Source organism: Bemisia tabaci, chromosome 7 (genome assembly GCF_918797505.1).
Source record: "Bemisia tabaci chromosome 7, PGI_BMITA_v3".
Taxonomy (NCBI): domain Eukaryota; kingdom Metazoa; phylum Arthropoda; class Insecta; order Hemiptera; family Aleyrodidae; genus Bemisia; species Bemisia tabaci.
Window position 1 is genome coordinate 31845840 of NC_092799.1, and position 26746 is coordinate 31872585.

Below are 26746 nucleotides of genomic sequence, written 5' to 3' on the forward strand. Positions count from 1 at the left end.
TATTCATTGTAGTAACGTCTTTCTTGCTTCGGGGTGGCGAGGGGGGTTGACTTGCGGTGCAAACGCTGCTTGCTGAGATTAAGCGTGGGTGATTAGTTAGTGTCGGTGAAGGGAAGGGGGTGGAGGAGGAGGGGTTGGGTACACAAGGGTGAACGCGTGGGAGATGGGAGACTTGTGAAGATGAGCTAATTCTTGAGACTCCTTACTGGAGCTCGTGAGATTAGGAGCGCTCCGTGGAGTGGGTAAAGTTCTTAGTTGAATTTTTCAGTTGCTCTGAAGTTCGCGATTTAGAGAGAGCAGATGTATCGTTCCTGCTACCAGTTCCTATTGGTATGAGAGGCAGAAGATTCGACAATTGTAAGGTTTTGTAACGCGTCTCTGGTGCTTTTTCTTATTTTTTTGTTTTTGTTTTTTTGCCCTTTAAAGTACATTGTATGATAAATTCGTCTAAGGGAATAGAGTATTTGCAGGTGTCGGAAATTTGATGAATTTCGTGTTCAAGTGGAAACTACTGAGTGAACTGAACACGAGGATATCTTTCGTTCATGAATTGATTAATTACTGGAGAAGATGTGACAAAATAATCTAATCCGCTAAAATATGTGTGTTTAAATGATAAATGCCGCCAGATGACGTCACTAGGCGGTGCATTTTCTCATTTAAATCTATTTTTATACTATTTCCCTTATCAGAAAAAAATTATAAAAAATACTGCGAAATCAGCTCTTTAAGCACTTCCAGATGAAGCAATATAAAAATTGCATGCAAATTCTCTATTGGAATGAATTAGATAAAAAAAATTTAAAAAAAAATTAGAAACTTCATTAAATAAATAAAAATTACGACAGTGAAACCTCGTGAACACATATTGATTTACCTGAATATAAATATTTGAACTCACATGCTTCGTTGAGGATACTGATGTCAAGTTGTAATTTTCTATCGTGTGTCCCCACCAACGAAACTGAGGATTTGCGATGAGGGGGAAAAGGAGCAGTATACTACGCAAGGCCTACCCTGAAAATAGCTTTTTTCTAGGTCTGAACAAAATTCTAAATAGGAAGGAACACCTCACCCCCATCCCTAGTTCCGTATCTTGTATCCAGGGGAGGATTACATTAGCCGTTCGTAAGGAATAGTTATCGCTCAAATACGAGGTCTGTTAGATTAGAAACCGGATTTTGGTGATAACTAGCCCAGTGTGCGTCCGAATTAGGTTTTCTTGAGCTTTCCTGATAGCTGGTAATATACTTAAGAACGCTACGTTTACAGATTTTATTTATTTTGATCAGTGTTTATTCTGTGTCATCTTGAATACGAGTAAGTCAGGTGCGTTTTGCGATTTTCATCATGCGATCGCTGATAGAGCAAAGGTTCAACATTAACTTTTGTTTTAAACTCGGTATACCTTGTACCAAAACTTTTGGTATGCTAAGTAGAGTTTACCAAGATCATTTTATAAGTTGTTTCCACTATTTTGGGTGGTTTAAACGATTCAAAACTGGTCAGGAGTTCGTCGAAGATGAGGAGCTTGGGAATCGATCATCAACGGCAACTGGCATTTGTCACGTGGAAGAAAAGCGGGCAAAAGTGCTCGAAAATGGTCGTTTCGAGCTCGCTGAACAGTGTAATATTTCTGAGGGCTCTGTACATACAATTTTGATAGAATATATAGACACGCATCAAGTTTCAGGTACACTTGCCCCTTGATTGTTCTCCGTTGAACGAAAATCCAACCAAATGTCAATTTCCCTTTAGCTGCTTGAACGTTCTAACAATGATCCTACATTTTTGGATAGGATAATTTTCGGTGAAAATACTTGATTGTACGCCTAAGATATGAAGACGAAACTCCAATCATCCTTGTGGGTTGAAAAATGTAGTGCAAGACCGAAAAAAGAGAGACAAGTTCGGTCAAATATAAAAATCGCAAAACACCCATGAGGTTGCCTTACTTCAACCCACATACCAACGAAGCTAATGAAGATTTTTCAAATTTGTGAACGTAGCGTTCTTAAGTATATTACCAGCTATCAGGAAAGCTGAAGAAAACCTAATTCGGACGCACATTGGGTTAGTTATCACCAAAATCCGGTTTCTAAACTAACAGACCTCGTATACACGTGGGCGAAAATATGACGTCATTGCCTATAGGTACAGCCTCCGCACATTTTACGACGTACACCTCCCCCTCACCGCCTCCTCCTCTTTTGTTACTAGCTCACTTGATTACGAAGTTTCATTGCATAGGCTCCCACCTCCATTTCTTACCGATAGAATGCGTGGGTTGCAGTATCTGATAGCTGACAGGAAAATTCCGGTAGGGAGTGGAATTCGGGAGAGAAAAGCCGATTGTTCACTAAAATAGGGAGGCTATAAATTTACGATTTGTGATAGCGAGCTTGTTCGCCGAACACGCAAAAGTCGATCCTGTGCGTGTGGATGAAATAGATGCTGGCTCGAATATATACGGGCTGAAACCCAATCATCGTAAACTATTATAAAACTCCAGGATCACCCAGCAGTTGAAATCAAATTACAGGCATGAAGCGATTAACGAAAGTTTATAAATGAAGTGTACAATGCAGTGTTAAGATGTAAATGTGGATCTTTACGCCCCACAGTAAAATTGAAAAAAAATATCTGCCTTTCTATGCATAACTTCTAGAAAATGAATGTATATGCATTAAACTTTATTTTGCAGTGAGGGGCCTAGTCACGTTTCTTCCAAAACTGAAAATCGAAGTCCACAAAAATAATTTAGTATCCCACGTGTGTAAATTTGTATTTGAATTCATTTTTCGATTCCAGTTTTATTGAAAAGGAAACCTCTATACTGTTAAAAATCCATGGACTCATTTTACTACAGTAATCTCTCTCTGTAGTGACTATCGTTATAACGAGGACCTCGCAATAGCGAAAAAGTCGGTCGGTTCTACATTGAATACATGTTTACTCCTCCCGACGTAACGACCGTGGCAACGAATTAGCTCTCTGCCTTCAAAAGAGGGACACGAGTCTCCAGCGAAAAGTCACTGCAGCTTTATAAAAGAAAATTAGTTATATTTTATAAGACTTTTCTTCATCATTTTAAATGACAGTAATCCATAAAGACTGTGAAAAAACGTAATTGTAGTAACAAATTGAAAAGCGCGGACTCCGCGAGTTTAACTACAAGCAAAATCCTCGAAAAAACGAGGGACAGAATAAATAATAAAACTAAAAACCAAGGGATCAAACACTATAACCCTACAGTAACGCGCCAAACGCAGTGCGGTTGGTGCTAAACGCATATTAGCGCCTACAAGACTGCAGGAATACTGCACGCATTGCGCCAAAATCACAATCAGCGCGGTCAACGTGAGGACCGCATGTTAGCGCCCACAAGCCTGTAAGAATACTTCACGCATTGCACGGTCACTACGGTCCGCGCTCTAATCATTGAAAATCCGTAATTTCTCGGTGCCGCGGCTGCACCTACTGCTAACGCGGTGTGCACCATTTCCGATCAGTGCACACCGCAAGCCTGTAATCCTAGGATCGTACTCCTACTCCCTTGCACTAAGAATGCAATTTTTGTCATTATGCAAAAAATTCTTTTATAGTTTACATTCTTTGATTCGTGGTGAAATTTTGAGCAGATTGGTGATCAAAATAATGAAAATACATGCTTCCACGATACATTAAAAACTGTGCCACTACTGCTGCATTTAATATTTGCTGATCGCTATTTTCGCTATATATCAACCCCCTGCACCCTTGAATGGTACCAGGTACCTTAGTCTATTGAGGCAGTGATATCGGGAGTTCGTCCGTCTTTCCTAATCGAACGTCGTTAAAACGAGAACCTCTCTATAGCGGAGAATCGACTGGTCCCTTGAGTTCTCGTTAAAGAGAGAGCTTACTGTACTACCACTCCTAGTTCATACATGTCTCGTTCGGTCAGTTAATGTAACGTGTAGTCCAAATCAAGGCCGGTTTACAACTAAGTACTAATATTAATAGCTTTTTTATTCCTCTCATGTTTCATTAAATTACAGCTATTGAACTGAACACTCAAAATAACATTTATATCATCTTATATCGGCATTTGAGTATCTTTTAAAGTTGACCTCTTATCGCCCTGAATATTCCTTCCGGAAGGCGTATACGATTCATTGGATAAAAGCGGCCACATTCGAAAACATGTTTTGCGAAACGGTCGCTCGACAATAAAGTATACGATGAGAGAAAAGCAGCGCTTGCGGAAGAGGAACAGCGAGGAAGACGATAAAATAACTTCGGATCGTAAAAATATAGAAAAAGTAAGATTTACTCCGAGATAAATTGCTCGTCAACAGGTTGCGCGCACGAGACCTCCGTTGTCAAAAGGTGATGAGTAATATAGGCTCGTTGCGAGGTAAAGCGTATGTGCCTCATCTTATTTGGCAACAGTACGCCAGACAATTGTGGGTTTCAGCTGGTACTTCGCAAACCGTAGAGTTGGGTTTCCTTTGGGTTTGTTGAACTCAATGATATGGGCTACGATTAACTTTTTTACAGCCCTCATTTTCGAAGCGTGAGGGTCCGAGAAGTGAAGGCGCGTGCAAAATGAGCCGGCATTATTTTTTCTAACGACCAAGTAGATGAGAGAACTCTCTGAATAGAATTTAAAATGCCTCGAAGGAAAGTATATATTTAGGTCGAACGCTGCGATTCAACGAAAAACCCTCTGCATGAATTTCCTCTTTTATTTTCGCTCGAGTGTGGTATCATCACGTAAACTTCCACCGAACGCAAATCATGCAATAATGTAATTAGAGCGGTAAAAATCCTGAGTAAGTTGAACAATGACTGGTTTGCGTCGTTTAGGAGCACTTTTGCAAACCCGAATTTCCCATATTGTGTTTTCAATATGCACTGTGAAAAATCTAGGTGTGAAATTCGGAGTGTAACTGCAAAACCTTTTTTGTTCTCAAACAACCAGAGCGCACTGGAAAAAAGTCTCTTGAATCGAGAATCTAGACTCTTAAAAAATTGACAGGAGAAATTACTCATGATTCAATCGAATTCTTGCTTGAATCAGAGGGAAATTGCTTAAATTAAGACACTTGGCTCTCGATTGAAGAAAAAGCACGATTGAATCAAGAGAATTTTTTCTTTCCAAATTTTTTGAGACTGACTCTTTGAATTCAAGAGACTTTTTTTCTAATGTGGAGCCAATATACTTTTTTACCAGCTGTTAGGAGGTTTATTTAAAGGAGAAGGAAAATCTTCGGTTTCAAAGAAAGTTATGAATACTTTCTCTTTAAAATTTTCTGACCATTCAGATCAAATTATAAACAAAATCCTCTACAATATCGGAGGAGGAACATTCAAAAAATTTTCCAAAAAATTGTGATCAGTCAAAGGAAATTTGGCAACGTCTGAAGTGTCAGACGGCGTTTATCCCTAGTAGGATAGTGCCATTCTTAATACCTGGCCTCCTTTGACGTCAGCTCGATTTCCACGTGAGTCCTGTCCTTCGTATAACTCCATCCTTTCCATGGCTCATGTGGAGACAGAGACACGCATTTACGTCAGAGGAGCTACGAAATACTGGAGCTGTATCTACGACGATAACTATTCGAACGCCGCACAGTGGGTCGAGTCAATAGGAGAGGTTGGACAAAATCTGGAAACTTTAAACGCTTATAACTCCATTTATACAGATCTTTAAGGTTCCAAAAGTGGTTGCATTGGTTTCCTCGTGAACTTTTCCCTCAGTAACACCTCTTAAAATTTAATGTGACGAAGTAAACATAAAAATTTGCAGTTTTAGTCAAAAATATCATGTCCTATCTCTCTAATTGACTCAATCTACTGTGCAGGGTTGTCGCAGTTAGGGAAACCCGGAAAATGTCAGGGAAAATTTGTTAAATCACCTTCATTTGCTTTCTGGGATGGGTTTGAGATTTTGAACAAGAAATTTTGCCTGAAAACTATTTTCAATTATGCCTTCTTAACCATCCGTCACATGTTCAATTGTCAGGGAGTTTCACCAAAATGTGTCAGGGAAATCAGGGAAATGTCAGGGAATTTCATTTTTTAAATTCCGTGGGAACCCTGTGTGCGTCGGCTCTCTCAAGCCGGGAACTTGGGGCGTTAGAATGGATATGGGGCTCGGTTTTACGGGGGCTCGAGGATGTGAGCCGCTATACAGGCGTGATTTGCGTGTTGCAGGGCCTCATATCTCAGCTGCCTGACAATCCTGGCGTTCTCGATGGAGCGGTATCTGGCCATTTGTCATCCGCTGCACTCGTACGCCATGGCCGGGCTCCGGCGGGCCGTCCGCATCATCGCCGTCCTCTGGGTCCTGGCCCTCCTCGGCGCCTCCCCCTTCGCAGCCTTCACCACTGTCAATTACATAGACTACCCTCCAGGTAAGCACCCCTCATTCTCAATCCACTTCCGTCGCTAGCAACACAAAACCGAGGCGTTTTCAAAAGTATCCGGAATTCAATATGAAAGATATTGAAATATACCAGTTCCTTTTCATGTTTCGAAAAATTTGAAAATTGCGACTTTCTTCTATTTTTGTGTGTTTGAGTATGGGTTGCATACTCCAGCCCCTGAAATTTGTGAAAAATTGCACAGCCTCGTGGAATTTCATAAAATATTTCACTGAAATTTCAAATCTTTCATGTCTTTCTTACGATTTCATACCACCCAGCGGGCTGATTATTGAAATTTATAGACAAAGCGATAGATAAAGAGGACATAGGGAGTATAGAGCGAGCCTATTGGTTGAAACAGCTGTTTCCTTTAGACTAAGGAAGGGAATTTTGGACTAATTATCGGGTTATTTCGTCGGTTGCCGTTATTTAGTATTTTACCTATACCTATTTTGTCCATTGCAACCACCCGCATCCACGAATTAATAGGATCCTCCATACCCCTTTTGTCTTCTTTGTCAACAACTTAGTCGATCGATTCAATAATCAGCTCGCTGCGGGCTGATTATTGAAATCGGAAGACAAAAAAGATATAGAGGTATCCTATTGGCGGAAGCGGGTGGTCGCAACGGACAAAAGAGGTAGGTAAATGACTAACTAACGGCAACCCACGAGAGACCCGATGGTTAGTCCAAAATTTTCTTCCTTAGTCCAAAGGAAACAGCTGTTTCAACTAAAAGGATCCCTCTATACTCCCTATGTCTTCTTTGTTTATCGCATCGTCTATGAATTTTAATAATCAGTCCGCTGGGTGGCATGAAACGTCAAAAAGACATGGAAGATTTGAAATTTCAGTGAAATATTTTATGGATTTCTACGAGGCCGTGCAATTTTTCGTAAATTTCAGGGGCTAGAGTATGCAACCCGTACTCAAACACACAATAATAGAAGAAAGTTACAATTTTTACATTTTTCGAAACATGAAAAAGAACCGGTATTTTTCAATATCTCTCATAAAGTTCTGAAATTTTGTCATCGCAAATCAGTCGCAATCGGAGGAATGCATTTTTCCAGTCTCCCCATTTTCTTCTGCGCTAAATTCACCGCAAACCGTACCAAACTCAACACTAAATTTGTATTAGATTGTGTTTCTTAAACTATATCAACCAAAAGTAACACAAGAACACATTTTATTTCTATCAGTGCATTCAGTTCACGTAACCATACTCTCGGTTTATGCAATTATGGTTTTCTGTAGTTCGTTTCGTTTTGAGAGTACGCAGTTACAGTACCTGGAATCGCGGGAATGCGGTACATGAACCAACCAGTACAGCCATGTCAAAAACGGCACTTACGGTTCATACGGCCGAACTTTTTCTCTTAATGAAAACTGAGGAAAAAGAATCGTTGCTTCCACAAGTGGAGCTAGAGAAATTGTGTAGAAGTTGGGGGCTCATTTACTATTCATGGGGGTTTACTGATATTGAGCGACACCGTACGATCATAACGGTTCTGGGGGGAAACCCCCGCCCTGTGGGGAAAGCCCCACGAGGGTCGCATAGATGGGTAAATTTTTAAATCACCGAATATCTTCTCCACCAACAATTCGTTGAAAGTTTTTCACTGAGAAAATCGCCACGGTAACAATGAGCCTACAGCGGCAACCTCAAACTCCAATACCATTGATACGAATGATGAGTTGCCTGCATTTGATTAAATCGCTTTCAAATCGTCCATCATTCTCTCAGTAATACCATTCCCTGCGCCGAGCTCAATTTAAACCCCCCTTATCACATAACGTGTCCTTTTGCCCCCTTCTACAATATCGATACTTACTCTCACACACACACGCGCTTCCGAATAAACTAGAAAGCGACATTTGAAGCCTACAGAATGAATAATGCCACCAACAGAAAGGGTTTCGCAATGTAAACTAGTTTCATAACACTAGAACTGGACATCCTTTGCATTTACATGTCGCTTAATTACATTTTCACGAATTTGTATATTCAAAACAATTTTGATAACTTTTGACTAGTGCCCCAGTAGTAGCGTATTTCAATGTTTTTATCTCATTAACAAAAATTACATGCGTTGTAAAGTGCATGTGCGTTAACGCAAATGTATTCATTTCAAAGTCAAACTGTTACGTAAATTTCATTTAAAAACTTTTAAACTTTATCATTAATAAAAAAATGATAAAATACGATTCATTAACATGGTTATTTTACGCAATAAATGTACATTTAGAGGTTAAAAAATGATTCCTGGAAATCATGGTGGTAAAATATTGCTGGGTTTACACTATTTTGCGGGAAAAGCAAGGCCAAAAAGTTTAAAAATGTTCGATTAGAGTTAGAAATTGAGCTTTAATGAGTATCAGTAAATGACAGAGGGTGGGGGTTTCCACTGCTCAACTCAGGCAAATGCATTAGAATACTAAGGTGGGGTTGCACCGAGATATCTATAACGTAACATACCACAGTGTTTTCCTTAACTTTTTTTAGAGTTTTTTCTTGGCTCTAAAGTAATATATACTTTCTAATTGAAAATAAATAAACGAAAATTAATTATTTAAAATTGCCCCTTCATTGCCATCAGACGAAGCATATCGATATTATTATCTCATAGGTCTCGAATTTTTTTAAAACGGAACCTACAACAAAATTTAAAGACATGGGTCAACCGTGAAAAAGTCTCAATTTTACAAAAGACTTGTAAGGCAGAAGAAAATACCTCCAGTAATGAACCGTGGTGCATGTTTAAGCAATCTCTAAATTGAAATTAAACCAAAGACATTGAATCACGTAGACCGTGCGTTCGGCTCGGTTTAGTACTGGCGGAGCGAGGCAAGTCTTTCGGAGCCCCATGATGGGCGGGCGGGGAAAGAGAGAGAGTGTGTGTCCCAAGCACTCGAAGAGGCAATGGAGAATTCATGCCCGCGCTCGATTTTTCACGAATATCTTGTTTAGAGTCTATTTTCAGACAAAATTCCTAAGAAGAAAAGTTATGGAACACATAATTTTCCACCCGATTAGCATTGTTTCATTTTTCCGAACTAATTATTAACCGAGGGAAAAAGCTTCACAATCCGACAAAAATTCACTGGAGCCGCCAGGAGCCGCTACTGCGCATGCGCAGATGTGCGCAACTGGGACACACGAACTCATCGATGCGGGTCGGTGCCACCACTCATCACATGCGAATTTTTAAAAGTTGCTTCGCCTTCCGTAACACAGGATGCACGGTCTGCGTGATTCAATGTCTTTGAATTAAACCCTTGTCTGGATGAGCTCCCTTAGTTCAACATCAAAGAAGCCGCATTCTGCTCTGCATTCCGCAATCTCAAAGCTATGCAGAACGACAGTCAAACGAAATTTACTGCTATGAATAACTAGAGCTTGAAATAGACCTGCAAAAACCAACTTCAGTTACGTATACGTAGACGCTCGAATGAACTTTTTGCGATTCATAAAATTCCTTTCTTTGTTGCGAGCAATAAGCACAAATAAAATGTCCCACTCGGGGAATGTTGCTTACGTATGTGTACTCTCTCTACACTGTTAACTGAGTAGATTTCAAAACGAGTCTAATCGGGAAGTTCAAGGACTACCCACTACAATGAACAGAGTCATAGGCATTGCTTCAGAGGTGTTCGCATTATAGTTCTTAACTGCACCGAAACTATGCAGAGGAAAACGAGCCTTAAAGGGTGCTAGATTGTGCAAAATATTAAGTACTTTGCGGATTAAATCAAATTTTGATCCTCTGCTATCAAGCAGAGTCAAGGCTTTTGAAGGGGCTCCCAGCAACTATTCCGCCAGAGAAGTATTGCACAGTATCAGACGAAATTGTAGGCGCACTAGCGTACGTAAATTGACCCGTATCGATTACCGCTGTACAGTACGCATTACAAGGTCCTACAGATCCTACGGTCTGCGGTCCCTGTTTGATCGAGTTTTGTGAATTTCAGTACCATAGGGCACTCTTTGACGAGAATTTGAATTTCAACTAAAATTTTCAAACTTCCAAATGCCATAAAATGGCGGACGTGACCCGAAATGCTATCTCGGCTCCTGTTCGATTAACTTTCGTGGAATTCGGTATCAAAGGGCATTTTTTCACGAGAAACTCAAATTTGCAGTCAAGTTTTCCAAATTTCAAAATCCAAGATGACGGGAGTGGCCTAAAATGCGATTTCGACGCCTTCGAAACTAACAAAATATGTATTCTTTTTCTGTTCAGTTTTAAAATTATTGTACTCTCAGCTAGTATATAGATCTTGATATGGGCACGCTCTTCAGTTTGTTTGTGTTAAAACTGCTTGTTTCTTATTCATGTATTTTTATTCCCTTTCTTCTTCATTTTCTCATTTCATCATTCAAAGGAATATAATCAGAGCTAATAATCATTACATTATAGATGCATAAGCGCAAAATCGTGGTGATTATAACACTGATTGTCAGTTTGTTTGCATTGGCGCGTTTTCAACTTTTCAGTCCCATCTAATTCGAGGGCTGAAAAGCGGCAATTTGGTGGTTAAATTTGAATTAATATCTTCGAAAAATATGGTTGTGATGACCTCATGTATACCGCGATCGGTGATAGTGCTAGGAGTGTGGTCAAAGACATAACGACGGATGATACCGAGCATCTCTCAAAAATTATCCCACGCCTCCTTCGTGTGTCGTTTTCTCTCAAAAGACAATATGCCCCACCTCTGAACCGCCAACCTCCCTCCGCCGCCGCCGCCGCCGCCACCATACTTTTTGTTCTGGTTACGATCCGGATGAGGGCATACATCTTTATCATGAATAAAGTTTGAGCTAGTTCATTCACGCCGCGTATCGTAGAAACTAAAGTGGAATACGTTTTGGTCTCTGAGGTTTTTGCATTCTCAAAATTTGAGAGAATGCCTGGAAGGTTTTTTTTTTTTTTTTAAATGGTTGAAAATTTGGTCTCATTCGCTCTGAGCAACCTAAATAGTTCGTTCACTGCACAATTTAACGTGTGTACTCATCGTTAGTTTGAGAATTGGTTTTGTGTATTATATAAATAAATAAATAAATAAAATAAATAAATAAATGATTAATTGTTCCTTTTGATGATGTACATAAAAGAACAACGTAAAAGAAAATTTTATCTGTACAGAATTTTCTCAACCCAGATATTCTTCTAGAGTATAGTACACACTCTTCTTGCACAATTCATCTATTCCATTTTGAAATATTCTTTATTGCTCTCGGCAGCCTATTGTAATTTTTTGAGCCTATTGTAATTGAATTCGGGTCCCTCAGCAATCATTCTTTTTGGCATTCCCGTTATTCTTACGTCCCTTTCTTTTCTGCTTGTAGTTTCCTATCTCACAATTTAACGTACAGTAATGCCTATTTTTTATTTACAAATATAACAGATTTTCTTATATAAGTGTATATAATCGAGTACACTTTTTCCCCGACTTGAACCGTTTTGAAGGGTAATTTTGGCAACAATTATTATGCAAATGGAGGAAAAGTGTATTTCACACTCCTTGCAAACAGGGTTGCACGAGTGAAATGAAAAATATGAAATATTGAAAATTTCCTTGAAATATTTTTTATGAAATTTCACATAATTGTGAAAAATACGAACCATATTTTCAGGGGCTGGGCATGCAACGCGCACAAAAAACACCAAAAAGCAAAAACCGGTCGTCTTCCATTTAATTTTGCATTTAATTTCGAAAAGTATTTTTCGACATTTTTCATATTTTTCTGAAATTTCATTAAATATTTCACACGAAATTTCAAGATTTTATTTTTCATGAAAAATTGCAACCCTGCTTGCAAAGGTGCTCCACGGTAAAACCGCGTTCTCCGTCGAAGAGATGGATTTACAGGGCGGCTCGACAACCTCGGTAAACGTTGAATCTCATTAGCAGATGTTACGAGGGAGTCAACAAAGCCTCGTTTAATCTGCTTATTGACTTCTGTTGCTACTCCTACCGGTGCGATTCCGCTCTCAGATGCAGCTTTACGCCCCAAGAACTTTTAAGCACCATCCAATTATTACGTGCTTCTATCGGGCAATCCTCGCTCACTCCACGCCCAGTCGCCCAACTCGGTGGACAGCTTCGGTAACTATCCGCAACTAGAAAAATGATCTTTTATCAAACTCACCGTGGCCCTTTTTTATGCAACCCACCGGGAATTCTTTTAATTTTTTTTACGGAAAATAAATAATTCGTCGTCTCCCTCACGAAATAACGTAACTCCAATTTAGTGTTGCCAAATTGTCCCTCACAAATTACACGATAACTAGGAGAATCTTGGGCTTTTATAACTGAAAATATCACTGATTTTTCCTCAGAGTTCATGCCAAATTCGGACAAATTTTGGATAAAAATCGCTCAGGTGGAGTTTTGTGAAATTGACAATTTGTTTGAGTCAATTTAGCAACCTTGGAATGGAGTTACGTTCCTTGTCCGGAAGAGGGCGAATTAATTAAACTTGTAAATGCAGTCGCTCGATGGATATAAATATATTTTTCACGAGAAGGGGTTGACGATAACGATGTTACGTGCGGTGTTTTAATTTTGAAGTAGGTTACGTGTGACTTCGTAGAAATATTCCACAATTAGTTAAGTTAGGTGTGACTTCGTGAAAATATTCTAAAGTTAGTAACGACCAAGCCCGCCACATCCCATCTTGGGCCTGGTACCACTTTCAAGGCCCGGGCCCCAAGCACGGGGATGGGGGGTCCGAGGGGCATCCTCCGAGAAATTTTTGAATTTGTAAATCTATTCGGATGCAGTTTGAAGGTTTCATGACGAAGAGATGTAATAAGAATTGAAATTTTGAAACACCGCAATGGATATACGTGGTTTCGCACTTCAGTCCGTGCGATACGGACATCCATCAAGTTTACATAGTTGCATCAAGTCCCCGTCACCGCCGACCAACGCGTCTGTCGATCGAATCAACTACAGGCAGTATGAGCAGGGATTCAAAACGCCCTCAATTTTTTGAACGCAATACGGACATCCGTCGAGGTTGTATAGTTGTATCAAGGCGCCGTAGCAAGCGCGTCCCATTGTTTACGTTTTGTTACGTTTACGTTTTGTTACATTTGTTACGTTCTGGACGTAACACAACGCATGCGGGAGGATTCCTCTAACTTGTTAACTCAAATCAGTAAAATTGTAAACTCACTTGCACGTATAAATATTAATATGAATATTTTTACGTGTAAGTGAGTTTAAAATTTTATCGATCATTTATCTTGTGCGAGTCTCCAAACGAATCTTATTAACGCAGTGTTTAATGAGGATTGTATTCGAATGTAGGTTTACTGAAAGTAACAGCGGACCATCAAATACATAAAAGGAAGCTTTGGGTAAAATTTTTTGGAGAGAGTTTCTTTAGCTTCGACTCCTAATCAGTTGAAACTGGTTCTATCCTAGGTTTTTCCCCCACTACGATGCAATGGAGACGGCTTGAAACTATTTTCAGATAACGTCTCTTTGAGAGCCAAAGGAGAGAGAATCAATGAAGAAATACGTTTTCCTCGTCAAGAGCGATTCATATTGCAAAGGGTCAGTTTTATTTGAATGAACTGAGTCAGCATTTTTAATTAGGCAGTCGTTGAATATCGAAATTTAGTCAATTTGATCCTACTCATCATTTTCTTTAACATTCAATGAGCTACTTTTATTCGAACCAGATTAATTTTCTGACACAGAACAAGTTTTATCCAGGACTAATAAACTCTCATGAAAAGAAAAAATCCTGCTTCATTTATTAAAATAGCCGAAAACGTTGTCTTGTTTCCTAGATTTACCTTATTTGTGTATAAAAACGCAGTGAAGAATGCTGTGCATAAAAAAGGCTTGAATGCATTTAGACAACATTGCGTCAGGTCGAGAATCCGTGAGAGACGTGTAGACAGCTACTTTTCGCGTCCTCCAATTTCTTCTCTTGAGCGCGACGCAGAAGTAGACTACCGCGCTAAGGAAGAACGCCCTATGAACATTCGAGAGTTGCCAAATTTCCTTCAATAAAAAGTTCATATTTGAGGAAAGTTATAAATGTTTTTCTTTTAAATTTTCAGAATCTTTAGGTAACATTTTGAAGCAAATTATCTGAAAAATTGGGGGGGGGGGATATTCATAAAACCAGGAAATTCGCGTTTTATCAAAGGAAATTTGGCAACGGCTGAAAGTTCGTACGGCGTTTTTCCTTAGCATGGCAGTAGTCGTGATCCGATCCCGTCTCGGCAAGGAACAAAAGAGAAGAGTCGATTCGAGGGTCGAGAAGAAATCCATGCTGATGATTGCCTCGAAAACGCATCATTAGGAAACCCTTCACTTGAGATCCTGGCGGGAAAGTTCTCAGCGCCGATTGCAGCGTTATTTAACTTCCGGTATTCTTCGACGAGACAAATTCAGGAGAAGTGGACAACCGCACATTGTATTGTAAGAGTAATCCTAATCGTGAATGAAGGAATGTTTCTTCTACTGTAGAGTCTTAGAGAGTCTCATTTTATAGATTATTCTTCTTACAGGGGGTGCCCTATATAATAAGAATACGTGTAGACAATTGTTGACAATTGTTGTTGAACAGCCTATTGTTACCGACTGAAAATGACTCAGTTTTGAGTCGAAACGTCTCGGGTTTTATTAATTGTGTATTTTTAACCTTGTTTCCCGTTTTTCCTCCTTGTTTTTTCCACTGTCATCATTGTCTTGTGCTGCTCTTAAAAATTTGTATCTATAATAAGAATATCAACGTTTTTCTGAACTTCAATAATTGTTAAAAAAATTAAAAAACAAATATATAAGCTTGCTTCCTTTCTATAACTTAATGTGGTCTACATAACCCTCTACTATGCGGGACTGAAATGAAGTACAAAACGAATTTTGTCAATAATGTGTTTGACGCTGCGAGATTCTTTATTTCTTCGCGTAATCTTCCTGCATTTTCTTCTTTAAAACCGCAATCTCTATTTTTGCCTCAATTCAGTCTTATTTTTTCACAGGTTCGGGCCTTCTGGTGTATGAGAGTGCATTCTGCGCGATGCTGGACTCGAACATGCCTGCCAATTGCCCCATATATGAACTGAGTTTTCTAATTTTCTTCCTCATTCCAATGCTCATTATCATAGTTTTATACGTCCGGATAGGCTTGAAAATTCGAAAGCGAAACAGGCATTCTCTTGGCAAGAGAGTGGAGGGCACTGTCCACGGAGAAACTAAAAACTTCCAGTCTAGAAAGTCTATTATTAGAATGTTAAGTAAGTATGTACCCACAATAAGTAGCTATTTAATTTAAAATTACATTGGTGGACACCTCCTGCTTCCCCCAGTTGTATTAATTTAAGTAATTTAATTATTTTAGCCAGACTCAGTGCGAGCTTAAAGTTGGATTGCATTTTGCAATGTGGAGCCATACATTCTTGCTCATCTGAAAAAACACTCATGTGCATAGGGAAACTAATGGCACATACGTTGTTTTTAAACTGGGCCGGAATCTATAGTTCCTAATTGCAAAATGTATAGTCCAAAAGGAAATCAAGTTGTCTATATCACACTCTAATTATTAAGTGCAATGAACAACATTTTGCGATGGAAAACCACGATTTCTGGCTCCTGACCTAAGCCATGAAACAAAGAATCGAAGATTCATTTCAATGAACCGATGATTTATTTCTGTGCACCAAAAAACTTTGGTTCTCATGGACTATGTCCCGTATCGACCAAAGTTTTTCGGTTCGGTTGACTGAGACTTTAGTGCATTGAACTGCATCTCGATGGTGAAAATGCAGAAGTGCATACCTATCTCGGAAAACACGATTTTCCAGGAGAGTAAAAAAAAAACCTGTCTACATTCCTCTTTATTTTTAGTAGAAGGGTAATAATTCTTAAGGATAGCAAAAATAAGATGTTTTTTCAAACTCCATCAGCATTTTGAATAATTTCTCGAACTGTTAGGTAATACCTACGGCAGAAATGCTGAGATTCCCATTTTGACACTAAGAATTGACCTTTCATCACCAGATATGCATTTTTGCGATTAATGTTTTATATGTAAACCTGTTGTTGGCGGATTTGGATCATTTAAAGACAGAAATAAGAGATTCACGCTTACAATTCCTTATCAGATAAAATTTGGTTTGATCTTATATGGCCAGATTTTGCATTGTGTGATTGGAAAATAACATCTGATCAAGAGATACGCATTTCTGCAATTATTAGCGTTTTGAACGAGAACTTGATCATTAAGAATAAAAATAGAGATTATTCATACTTAATACTTTTTTAGAAGCTTTAGTTGATCCAATACCGCACGGAGAAAAAGTTTAGGTCATATGGATCTCTGAAGTTTTCAAGTTGAGCATCTGAACACTTAAGGTCTAGCTGCCGAAGTTCAGGTCAGACATCTGAAACTTCAGTTCTTACATCTGAAGTACTTCAGTTCTTATATCTGAAGTACTTCAGTTCTTACATCTGAAGTACTTCAGTTCTTACATCTGAAGTACTTCAGTTCTTACATCTGAAGTACTTCAGTTCTTACATCTGAAGTACTTCAGTTCTTACATCTGAAGTACTTCAGTTCTTACATCTATAGTACTTCAGTTCTTACATCTGAAGTACTTCAGATGTGAGAACCGAAGTTTTTCGGATGTGAAAACCGAAGCACTTCAGATGTAAGAACTGAAGTTTCAAATGTGTGATCCGAACCTCGACAGCTAGACGTAAAGTGTTCAGATGCTCAATCTGAAAACTTCAGAGATCCATATGACCTAAACTCTGGGTCCCACGCACGAGTTTTTTTCTCCGTGCGTGAGTTATCAATACGTGAATCAGAGAATTGGCTTCCTTGAGTAACTTTTCCGATTTTCGTGCTTGAATTCAGGTGCAGTTGTGATAACGTTCTTCCTCTGCTGGGCGCCGTTCCACGCGCAGCGGCTCATGTACGTGTACGCGCGGGACACCAAGTACTTCTCGGAGCTGAACGAGTGGGTCTACTACATCACCGGCGGGCTCTACTACGTCTCGTCGACGGTGAACCCGATCCTGTACAACCTCATGTCGGTCAAGTACCGCAACGCCTTCAAGGCGACGCTCTGCAGCATCAACTCCCACTCGTCCCGCTCGAGGGACCGCTTCTCCAGGGACATCCAGTCCAGCTTCCGGGACACCATCGTCGAGGTCGGCCACGACTCCCCGCAGTGGAACAAGAAGTCCGTCAAGAGCAAGCCCCTCGCCCAGACGGACGTCGTCGTCATGGTCAAGCCGGCCAACAACGCCTGTACAGGTAAACCCACCCCTTTTTCTTTGCCAAATGCGCTGAAAGGAAGGGGCCAATAGAGAATGGAGATGTTGCGTGTGTGAGGAATTTGCGATTTGACTGTTGATTCTTTTTTGCCAAATGTGCTGAAAGGAAGGGGCCAATAGAGAATGGAGATGTTGCGTGTGTGAGGAATTTGCGATTTGACTGTTGATTCTTCTTTGCCAAATGTGCTGAAAGGAAGGGGCCAATAGAGAATGGAGATGTTGCGTGTGTGAGGAATTTGCGATTTGACTGTTGATTCTTCTTTGCCAAATGTGCTGAAAGGAAGGGGCCAATAGAGAATGGAGATGTTGCGTGTGTGAGGAATTTGCGATTTGACTGTTGATTCTTCTTTGCCAAATGTGCTGAAAGGAAGGGGCCAATAGAGAATGGAGATGTTGCGTGTGTGAGGAATTTGCGATTTGACTGTTGATTCTTCTTTGCCAAATGTGCTGAAAGGAAAGCTCCAATAGAGAATAGAGATGTTGCATGTGTGAGGAATTTGCGAGTTGACTGTTGATTCTTATCATTCCTGCATTTTAGCGCAGATTAGATAATTTTTTCATATCTTCTCCAGTAATGGGCCTGTTGCAAACTTTTGCTAGAGCAAAAATAAGAGTTGTTTCTTATAGATAATGCCTCAAAAATCACGATGAGCGCATCGGCAAAGTCTGAAATGCACTCATAACTTCACAATCTGCGTAAGAAATTTGCGTTTTTTTGAGCTTCCCGCTTCAAAAACGATACTACGGCACAGGTGAACATTTTGTTAGAGGAGTCGTTCCATCGTCGGCAATACTCATCATGGCCGACGACAATCCGCCAAAACACCTGTGAAGGGACGAGATAACACCTGAACAGGATTAGACCAGATAACAATCGGCGCGTTTACGTCCATATTTTCCTTACCCGCCTTGATTGACCTTGAACTCTCCTCGAATTACGCGCGGAACTGCGCGCAAGCGTCGGCCATGATGAATATCGCCGACGATGGAGCGACTCCTCTTACAAAATGTTCACCTGTGCAGTAGTATCGTTTTTGAAGCGGGAAGCTCAAAATAACGCAAATTTCTCTCGCAGATTGTGAATTTATGGGTGCATTTCAGACTTTGCCGATGCGCTCATCGTGATTTTTGAGGCATTATCTATAGGAAACAACTCTTCATTCTGCTCTAGCAAAAGTTTGCAACAGGCCCATTTGCAGGTGTCTGAAATATGATGAATTTTGTGTTCACTGGAAAAAAAAAACACATTGGATCTAGAGTCCAGACTCTTAAAAACATCGACAAGAAAAAGTACTCTTGATTCAATCAGAATCTAGCTTGATCAAGAACCAAGACTCTTAATTTAAGCGGATTTAGTTTTGATTCAAGCAAAAATCCGATTGAATCAAGAGTATTTTTTCTTGTCAATGTTTTCAGGAGTCTGGACTCTAGATCCAATGCGTTTTTTTTTTCCTCGTGTGCTTTGAAAATCATTAAATACGACAAGGAAACACCTCAATATTTACAAAACACGCATTAAATATTCCTTTCATATATATATTTTTGCTATCAATTTAACTTAAAGTAAGCCATGCAGAGTGTGCAAACATAAAAATTATGAGTTGAAAAACGCAGACTCCGCGAGTTTAAATAATACGCCCTAGCATAAAGCGGAGTGATGTGACGTGCTGCCAGCACGAAACGCGCACTGGCGCCTACAAACCTAAGCAGATACTTCGGGCGGCACCCGATTCCCTCCCGAGATTCCCTCCCGGATCCGATTCCCTCCCGCTAATGACCGCTGCCCAAGTCCGTTTCCGATTCCCTCCCGCTAATGACCTTTAATAAAATGAAGCGGCAACGTCGCTTTAATCATTCAACTTACCATTTCCAGAGAGATGCGCTGTTTCCCGTGAGTGTTTCAGGAAAATTAGTGTATATTCACAAAATTATGATGATTTGATGAAGAAAGTGGGCTAGGTTGATAGAAAGTTCCCAAAGTCTGTTTCATATGTATGTGTTCATATGCATGTTGTATGTAGTGTTTCAGTGAACATCCGGCAGCCATGAACATGACTTACTACTGTGATTTTATTTTTTGTGTGACGCATCGGGCTCTCTACACCCCTTTTAGTTTTTCTGTGAACATCCGGCAGCCATGAAGAGGGTCATAGAAGGGAGAGAGGGTTCTCAAATTTTGTTTTATGCATGCATATGAAATAGACTTTGGGAACTTTCTATCACCCTAGCCCACTTTCTTCATCAAATCATCATAATTTTGTGAATATACCCTAATTTTCCTGAAACACTCACGGGACACAGCGCATCTCTCTGGAAATGGTAAGTTGAATGATTAATGCGACGTTGCCGCTTCATTTTATTAAAGGTTATTAGCGGGAAGGAATCGGAAACGGACTTGGGCAGCGGTCATTAGCGGGAGGGAATCGGATCCGGGAGGGAATCGGGTGCCGCCCGATACTTCACGCATTGCGCAATGCTTGAGGTATCCCTTAGGTTTGTAGGCGCCAATGCGCGTTCCGTGCTGGCTGGCCGGCCGCGCCGCAGCGTGCCACGTGCCACGGCGCTTCACTATTTCACAATAGAGATGTTGTACAGTATTATACGAAATTGAAGGTACTCCAACATACCAACAATAAGAATGACAGGCATCCTTTACGAGTACGGAACTTAGCTTACGGAACACCTCTTTGGTGCAACAGGACTGCATCATCTTTCAATGAAATCCCATATTTTTATACCTGAACTGGAAAACCTTTTGATTTGCCTCAGCTAAAGGTTCTCATATTTTTCCTGTGCATGATAACTTCGCTTCGACACTGGTTTGCCATAGCGCTTCGACCTGCTATTTCGCCACGGAGGTGTTGCACAGTTTCATATGAGATCGAGGGCACCCCAACGTATCATAATTGATGGCATCTTTCAAAAGCACGAAGTTCCCTCGCAAATTAAATCGAGTGACGACAACAAAAAGAGCGAGCGGTAGTTGAAAAACTTACTGTCCTAGTATCTGTATTTAATAACATTTAGTATGATTTTTAACTACATTATAGAGGAACACGTGACCTAATTCAAGGAGAAGTATCCTCAAAACCGCCGAGAAGATATCCTTATGAGTTAATAAAGAAAATAATGTTTTCTTAAAGAAGAAAAGATGCTTTTATAAAAAGGAAAGTCACTTACATCAAGCAAAAACCCGCTTTTGTTCACCTATTTTATTCTTGATTCAAAATAAAATCTTCTTGACGGCATACTCAAGAATGTTCCTTTATCTCTCCTATCTCGACTTCTTTTGCAAGGAAAGTTCCGTACTCTTAAAGGGTGCCTGTCATTCTTATTGTTGGTATGTTGGAGTGCCTTCAATTTCGTATAATACTGTACAACACCTCTTTTGTGAAATAGTGAAGCGCCGCGCCGTGGCACGTGGCACGCTGCGGCGCGGCGCGGCCAGCCGGCCAGCACGGAACGCGCATTGGCGCCTACAAACCTAAGGGATACCTCAAGCATTGCGCAATGCGTGAAGTATCTGCTTAGGTTTGTAGGCGCCAGTGCGCGTATTGTGCTAGCAGCACGTCGCATCACTCCGCTTTATGCTAGGGCCTATTATTTAAAATCGCGGAGTCAGCGTTTTTCAACTCATGATTTTTATATGTTTGCACACTCTGCATGGATTACTTTAATTTAAATTGATACATTTTTCCTTTGAGAAATGGGAGTAGTCACTAAAACGATTAAATTGCTATTGCAGAGGTTTTAAGAGTATCCTATGTAAAATTTGGTACTTAATTGCACTTTATGTTAATCGTGATTTCAAATACAGCTTTTAATACTTTCTTTTTGCCTTGACCGTTTACGTTAGCATATTTTTACTTTATGTCCTTTTAATTTTTTGTTCCAGGAGCTAATGGTCGAGAACACAGTCCACTCTTGTAACATTTCGGAAAGTTAATCCGGCAATTTTTTGCTTAACAGACTTTACAAGTCATCACTCGCGGTAGTGATATCTTCACAGCCATTCAACTAGGTTCTCAAGATTGATATCTAGAAATTTCGTCCTGCTGTTAGAGTTGGAGCACCGAATCAGGAGCTTTGCGTGTCAAAATTCGCACCAAACGGTGTATGTCTTTCTGTTGCCTAAAACCTGGATTTTAAGAGGTCCAGGGCTCTTTTCCTAAATTTTTGTCGTTCGTATTTTTAATCAGCAACCTTATGAGGAGGAAAGCTCAGTTGAAAAGGCCACGGTCGTGATAACAAGTAATGACTGACGTGTATCATACTCGGTGTTTGCGGCCGTAGACTCGATGAAAGCGCCTGGATGCAACTTTACGAGCTTAAAGGATGTGCGTGTGGCATCGATAGGGATTTAAGGCACTTCTGGTTTCCTCATCATACCAGTGGCGGAATGGGCAGGATCTCTTCATTTACGTTCAATGCATTGGTGAGATGTTTTTTTTGTCGGCGAGAGACACGAGAATAAAGAGGGAAACTAAAAAAAAATGTGGGACATCTCGGTCATCAAAATTTTTCGAAAATAATGCAACTTCTCACTTACTTGATTGTGATTGTGTGGAACGGAACTGTGTGCAATGAAATGAAACTAAATTAAATTAAAAGCAGCTTTGTGCAGCGGATATGCATGCCTTAGAGCTGTTTCTCTTGATTTTATCTAATCAACTATAGTTTCCTCTGGCATGAATACCAGAGTGAGAGTTCATTCTAGGGCAAAAACTGCTTGAATCCATTTCTATTTTCAACAACTTTTTCGAGGAATGTTTTTGACTTCAAAAGTTCACATTCTTACAATTCTTGTTGTCCATTCATTCTCATTTAAGATACTCTCACTCCACTTAAATTGAATAATTCAGACAAAAATAATCGAACTCGCTCTGTTAATCGAAGCTACGAGGAAAGGTTAATTTGAACTTAAAAATCACGCGATGATTAGTTAACATTTGTTGAGGTGCTTGGAAGACAAGCCGCAGAAGTGCAGTTTTTGCTATTTCGAAAAATACCTTTTTGAACTTTCGAAATTACATGGATCCTTATGGCGAAAAGTAAGTTCCAAGTGACTTTTTGATGCTTAAAAATTGAAATTCGGGAGCGAATTTTTCACAGAATATGCATCAAGACTAGTTTTACTTGATATCATTAATACCTCAATTTTTCAAAAACTGCACTTTTGCGCCTTGTCCTCCAAGTCCCTCAGTTTTAATTTAATTTTGAAGTACAAACTCAATCAACAATCTAAATCAATTTTGGTTTTAAATCTATTTAAAATTACGAATTCATCAATCTTTCCCTCAATGAAAATAGGTTGATGCCCATCTATTCCTTTCGATCAAATCATCGTGCCCTAGCTCTCTCGCTGAAAGGTCACGGGCTCAGATATCAGGTTTGTAATCTTGTAATGCGACGGAGTTGATAAAACTGTCTCAGAGCAGGAGACAGAATAATCCTCATAGTTCTGAAGCTATTAGCATGATGAGACTCGCATTTTATCCACTTGTCCACGCCCACCAGTGCACACAAAATCAATCAAAATGCAAATGTTTCGTCTATCGAGAAACTTGGCTCAGCTATGAGTGATGGATCACTCACTCCAGCTCTGAGATATGCAGAGATTTACCCAGGTACTTAAGACGGTCGATTTGAAGAAGCTAAGTTTCGCGTTGAGAGTCAAAATACAGAGTGAATCAGTGGCGAGACGTGAATGATCGATTTTCGTTATTTCCCCATTAAAAGCTATGGTAAAGAATCGATTATTAAGGTGTTCGTTGCGAACATCCTGTCTATCGATCCTTTTCCATAGGTTTAAATGGCAGATTAATCGATATATCGCAAAGCATGCCACGCTACTGGAGTGGGTGTGTTTTACATAATGCTCCACGGCCAACTTATGATTTTCAATCCATCAATGATACTGCAAAGCTGGCAACAATCTATTCAAGTTTTGGCAAGCTTCTTAATTGGGGATTTGCTAGCACAAGCGACGGTTGTTTGCTTCTTCCCCACCCAACTTGACCTAATTTCAAATTTGCTGATAACGATAATGTGATGAACGCGTGAAGGAACTGAAACTTCGAATACGTGGGTAAAATTTCCTGACCTACATTTCCTCCTTGTTTTTATTTTATTCTAATTAGTGTTTTGGTGTTCCTTTTCCTTTCTTCTTCTTCTTCTTCTTCTTCTTCTTCTTCTTCTCCGTCTTTGGGATGAGCAGAGATAAGAGTTTTAAAAAAAAATAACGTGGATTTAGATGACCTTACTCTTCAATTATTGACGGCGGTATGATTTTTGAAATGTCAAAAAAAAAAAAAAAAAATTTACCGTAAAAAAAGTAAACTTTTTAGTCAGTCTGATTCTTGAAATTTGAATGGAGTCACGGCCGCGAAGTTGGGAAAAATGATAGTGATAGCGCAGGTCTCACATTTGTCACCTTGCAAACAGCGATCATCACGTGATTCCGCGCGTTTTTGCCGGTAACGGTCTCACAAATGGACCATTAGACAAGATACGAGGTTTATGCATTCTGATACATGGTTCTTAACCAAAATTTCACGTAGAAAACGATTTGCTCCACGAAAATTACTGAAATTACTTCAAACAGAGATATTTAATGTTTCTTGAGCGTGAATTCAAACCTCCCGCTCGTGAAAACTCGATTGTCCACGTGAATCTAATCGCACACTAAACAATACTGTGGCAGTCTCTGCGATACAGAAATATGGAAACCTCAATCTTGATGCTTTGGCTCAGCTATAGCAAATTGTTAACACTTCGAACAATAAAGGGTTGAAAAGGATCAATGCCTAATTGAGAAGCCTGCCAAAACCATTGAAAGGCGCGATTCGACTCATGTAGAGTATTGCGTTTCTTGTGACCGGGCAATTCAAATTTCCCGTGACCAATGTAAAATACAAACGTTAATAGCCTAGTTAGGAGTTGATTTCAGTAATTTTCGATGCAAGATTCGTGCTCTACGTAAAATTTTGGTTAAGAAACATGTATCAGAATACTTAAATTAATACCTTGTCTATTGGTCCATTGCACTAACAGCCGCTGCCGTGCGTTGTGCCGAAGAAAATCAGAGCGCCTGCAATTGTTTGTGTATGCAACGCGGACATCCTGAGAACACGAAAAGTTGCATCCAGACCCAGCCATTTAAAACGTCGGAGCGCCTTCAATGTGTTCCGCGTGTGATGGCAAAATGTGTCAATCATGCATTCATACGTCGTCGTTGCACGAAGATACGGTCGTTTCAGTATTTAATCAAATTGAAAAAAAAGAAATAAGTAAATTAATAATAATTATAAAAATTAAAAATGGAGACTATTCGTGCGGCAATAACCTACTCGCCTGACTCTACCGGGAATTACGATCATAACCCTCTTCTGCATCTCCTCATTTGATTTACTTGGGACTAAGTATGTAAACATCTTATCCTACATATATTCATTACATACTGTCTCCTGTATATGATGGCAGCGATGCCAAATCGTTCAATTTGCGAGGCCGTTATCGGAAAACAGAGCGGAATTATGACCTATTGTGATCATCACTGTTTGCAAGGTGACAAGTTTTCTTGGATTTAAAAATGTCCTACCTTTTCAGGTATTTTGAGTATAAAAATCCCCGACTTTTGCCTAATTTTTAAGGGTTTGTTTGGCATGTTTTCTCATTAAAATTCCAATCACAAACAATTCTAAGCGCAAAGAATCTTGAAAGTGAAAAAATGCAATATTCTGATTGGAGGAAAAAACTTTCCGCAGCAACATTCCCTGACTTTATCAGGGTTGGGCAAAATTCCTTGACTTATTTATATCCAGAATATTGAACGTCAGCTCGAAAGCTAAAGACAGTCAGACCCTAGGTGGATAGCTAATAAGCCTGTGCCATTTTTGTAAACTACTTGCCATTTAGTTTAATATCTCTTTTAAAATTAAGTTATGATGACTTCACTCCGGGACTCAGTTTTTCAAGGTATGAATCTGTGGCGAAATTTTGATCCAATAGGTACTGGTTTCACTTTAAATCCTTACCGAAAAAACACAGAGCCATCAAGGGTCGTTGTATTAAAAAATTATTGCTATTATATTTCGGTGTTGTGCACATTGCCTATTCACTAATTGAAGGGGCTCCTCTTATTGCAAATTATTACAATAATTAATTGTAATACGATTGAAAAAATTTTAAAAAAAATTTGCCTCGGAAATCGCCTATCTTTATCACACATAGAATTCATTGTATTAATCATTGAAAATACGGATTTGATCAAATTACGTAAAAATATTTCAATTTCATGATAAAAAATTGCATTGTCGTTGCATTAAAATGCAAAATTATTTCTATGTTCATGTCACACTATACTACTTGAGTTCAAGCAAAATCTAACAATTTAGAGTTAAATTAATCAATGTCAAACAATTTTGACTGTGTGTTCTAGACTGGAGAAGAAATGTAAAAGTCAAGGCTAAAGATATGAGATTTAGTCAACAATGATTCCACAACAAGAATAAATCTCTTCATTCTGAGGTGTCTTCCAGCTTTTAAGTGTTTAAAATTGGAGAAGATATGTAGGATGATACTCGTTAAAGCTTGCGCTGTCAGAAAAAAACAACACTGGGTATCAAAGTAAGAAACTAAACTGATGGACAATTTTAAAACCATGGCAACAGAATTATTTTCTGATCCACTGGTCTCAATTATACTGCATCAATTCTTCTGTCAGACCTCTTTTGCTTTACTTTATTTCTATAAAGTTATCTTCCTGTTTGAGCTCGGAATGAAGTCATCAAAAAACCCTGTGATTGTAAATACATTCAATTGTTTAACTCAATGTAAATAATGTTCATTACGCTGTAGTTATTTTATTACAAAATGTTTCAATTTTCAAATAAAAGATTGCATTTTTATTACTGTGAATTAATTTACTCTGTATACCTTATTTTAGCTCAATAAAACATTGGACAACAAGGTGCTGTGAGGTTTACCCGGAACATGGAAAGATAGTTTGTTTCTACTT

At 39.4% G+C, this 26746-nt stretch overlaps 1 protein-coding gene across 2 annotated transcripts in view; it reads left to right on the forward strand.

Moving 5' to 3' along the window:
- The window catches only part of LOC109032147 (neuropeptides capa receptor), a 240643-nt gene extending 214007 nt beyond the window's left edge, over nucleotides 1-26636 (forward strand). For both annotated transcript variants that reach the window (XM_072302860.1, XM_019044129.2), the window contains 4 exons: nucleotides 6202-6401; nucleotides 15429-15683; nucleotides 17306-17707; nucleotides 21623-26636. In XM_072302860.1, the coding sequence (XP_072158961.1) occupies nucleotides 6202-6401; nucleotides 15429-15683; nucleotides 17306-17707; nucleotides 21623-21657 (892 nt within the window). In that variant the 3' untranslated portion in view covers nucleotides 21658-26636. The remainder of the gene's footprint in view (nucleotides 1-6201; nucleotides 6402-15428; nucleotides 15684-17305; nucleotides 17708-21622) is intronic.
- The last annotated feature ends 110 nt before the right edge of the window (nucleotides 26637-26746 follow it).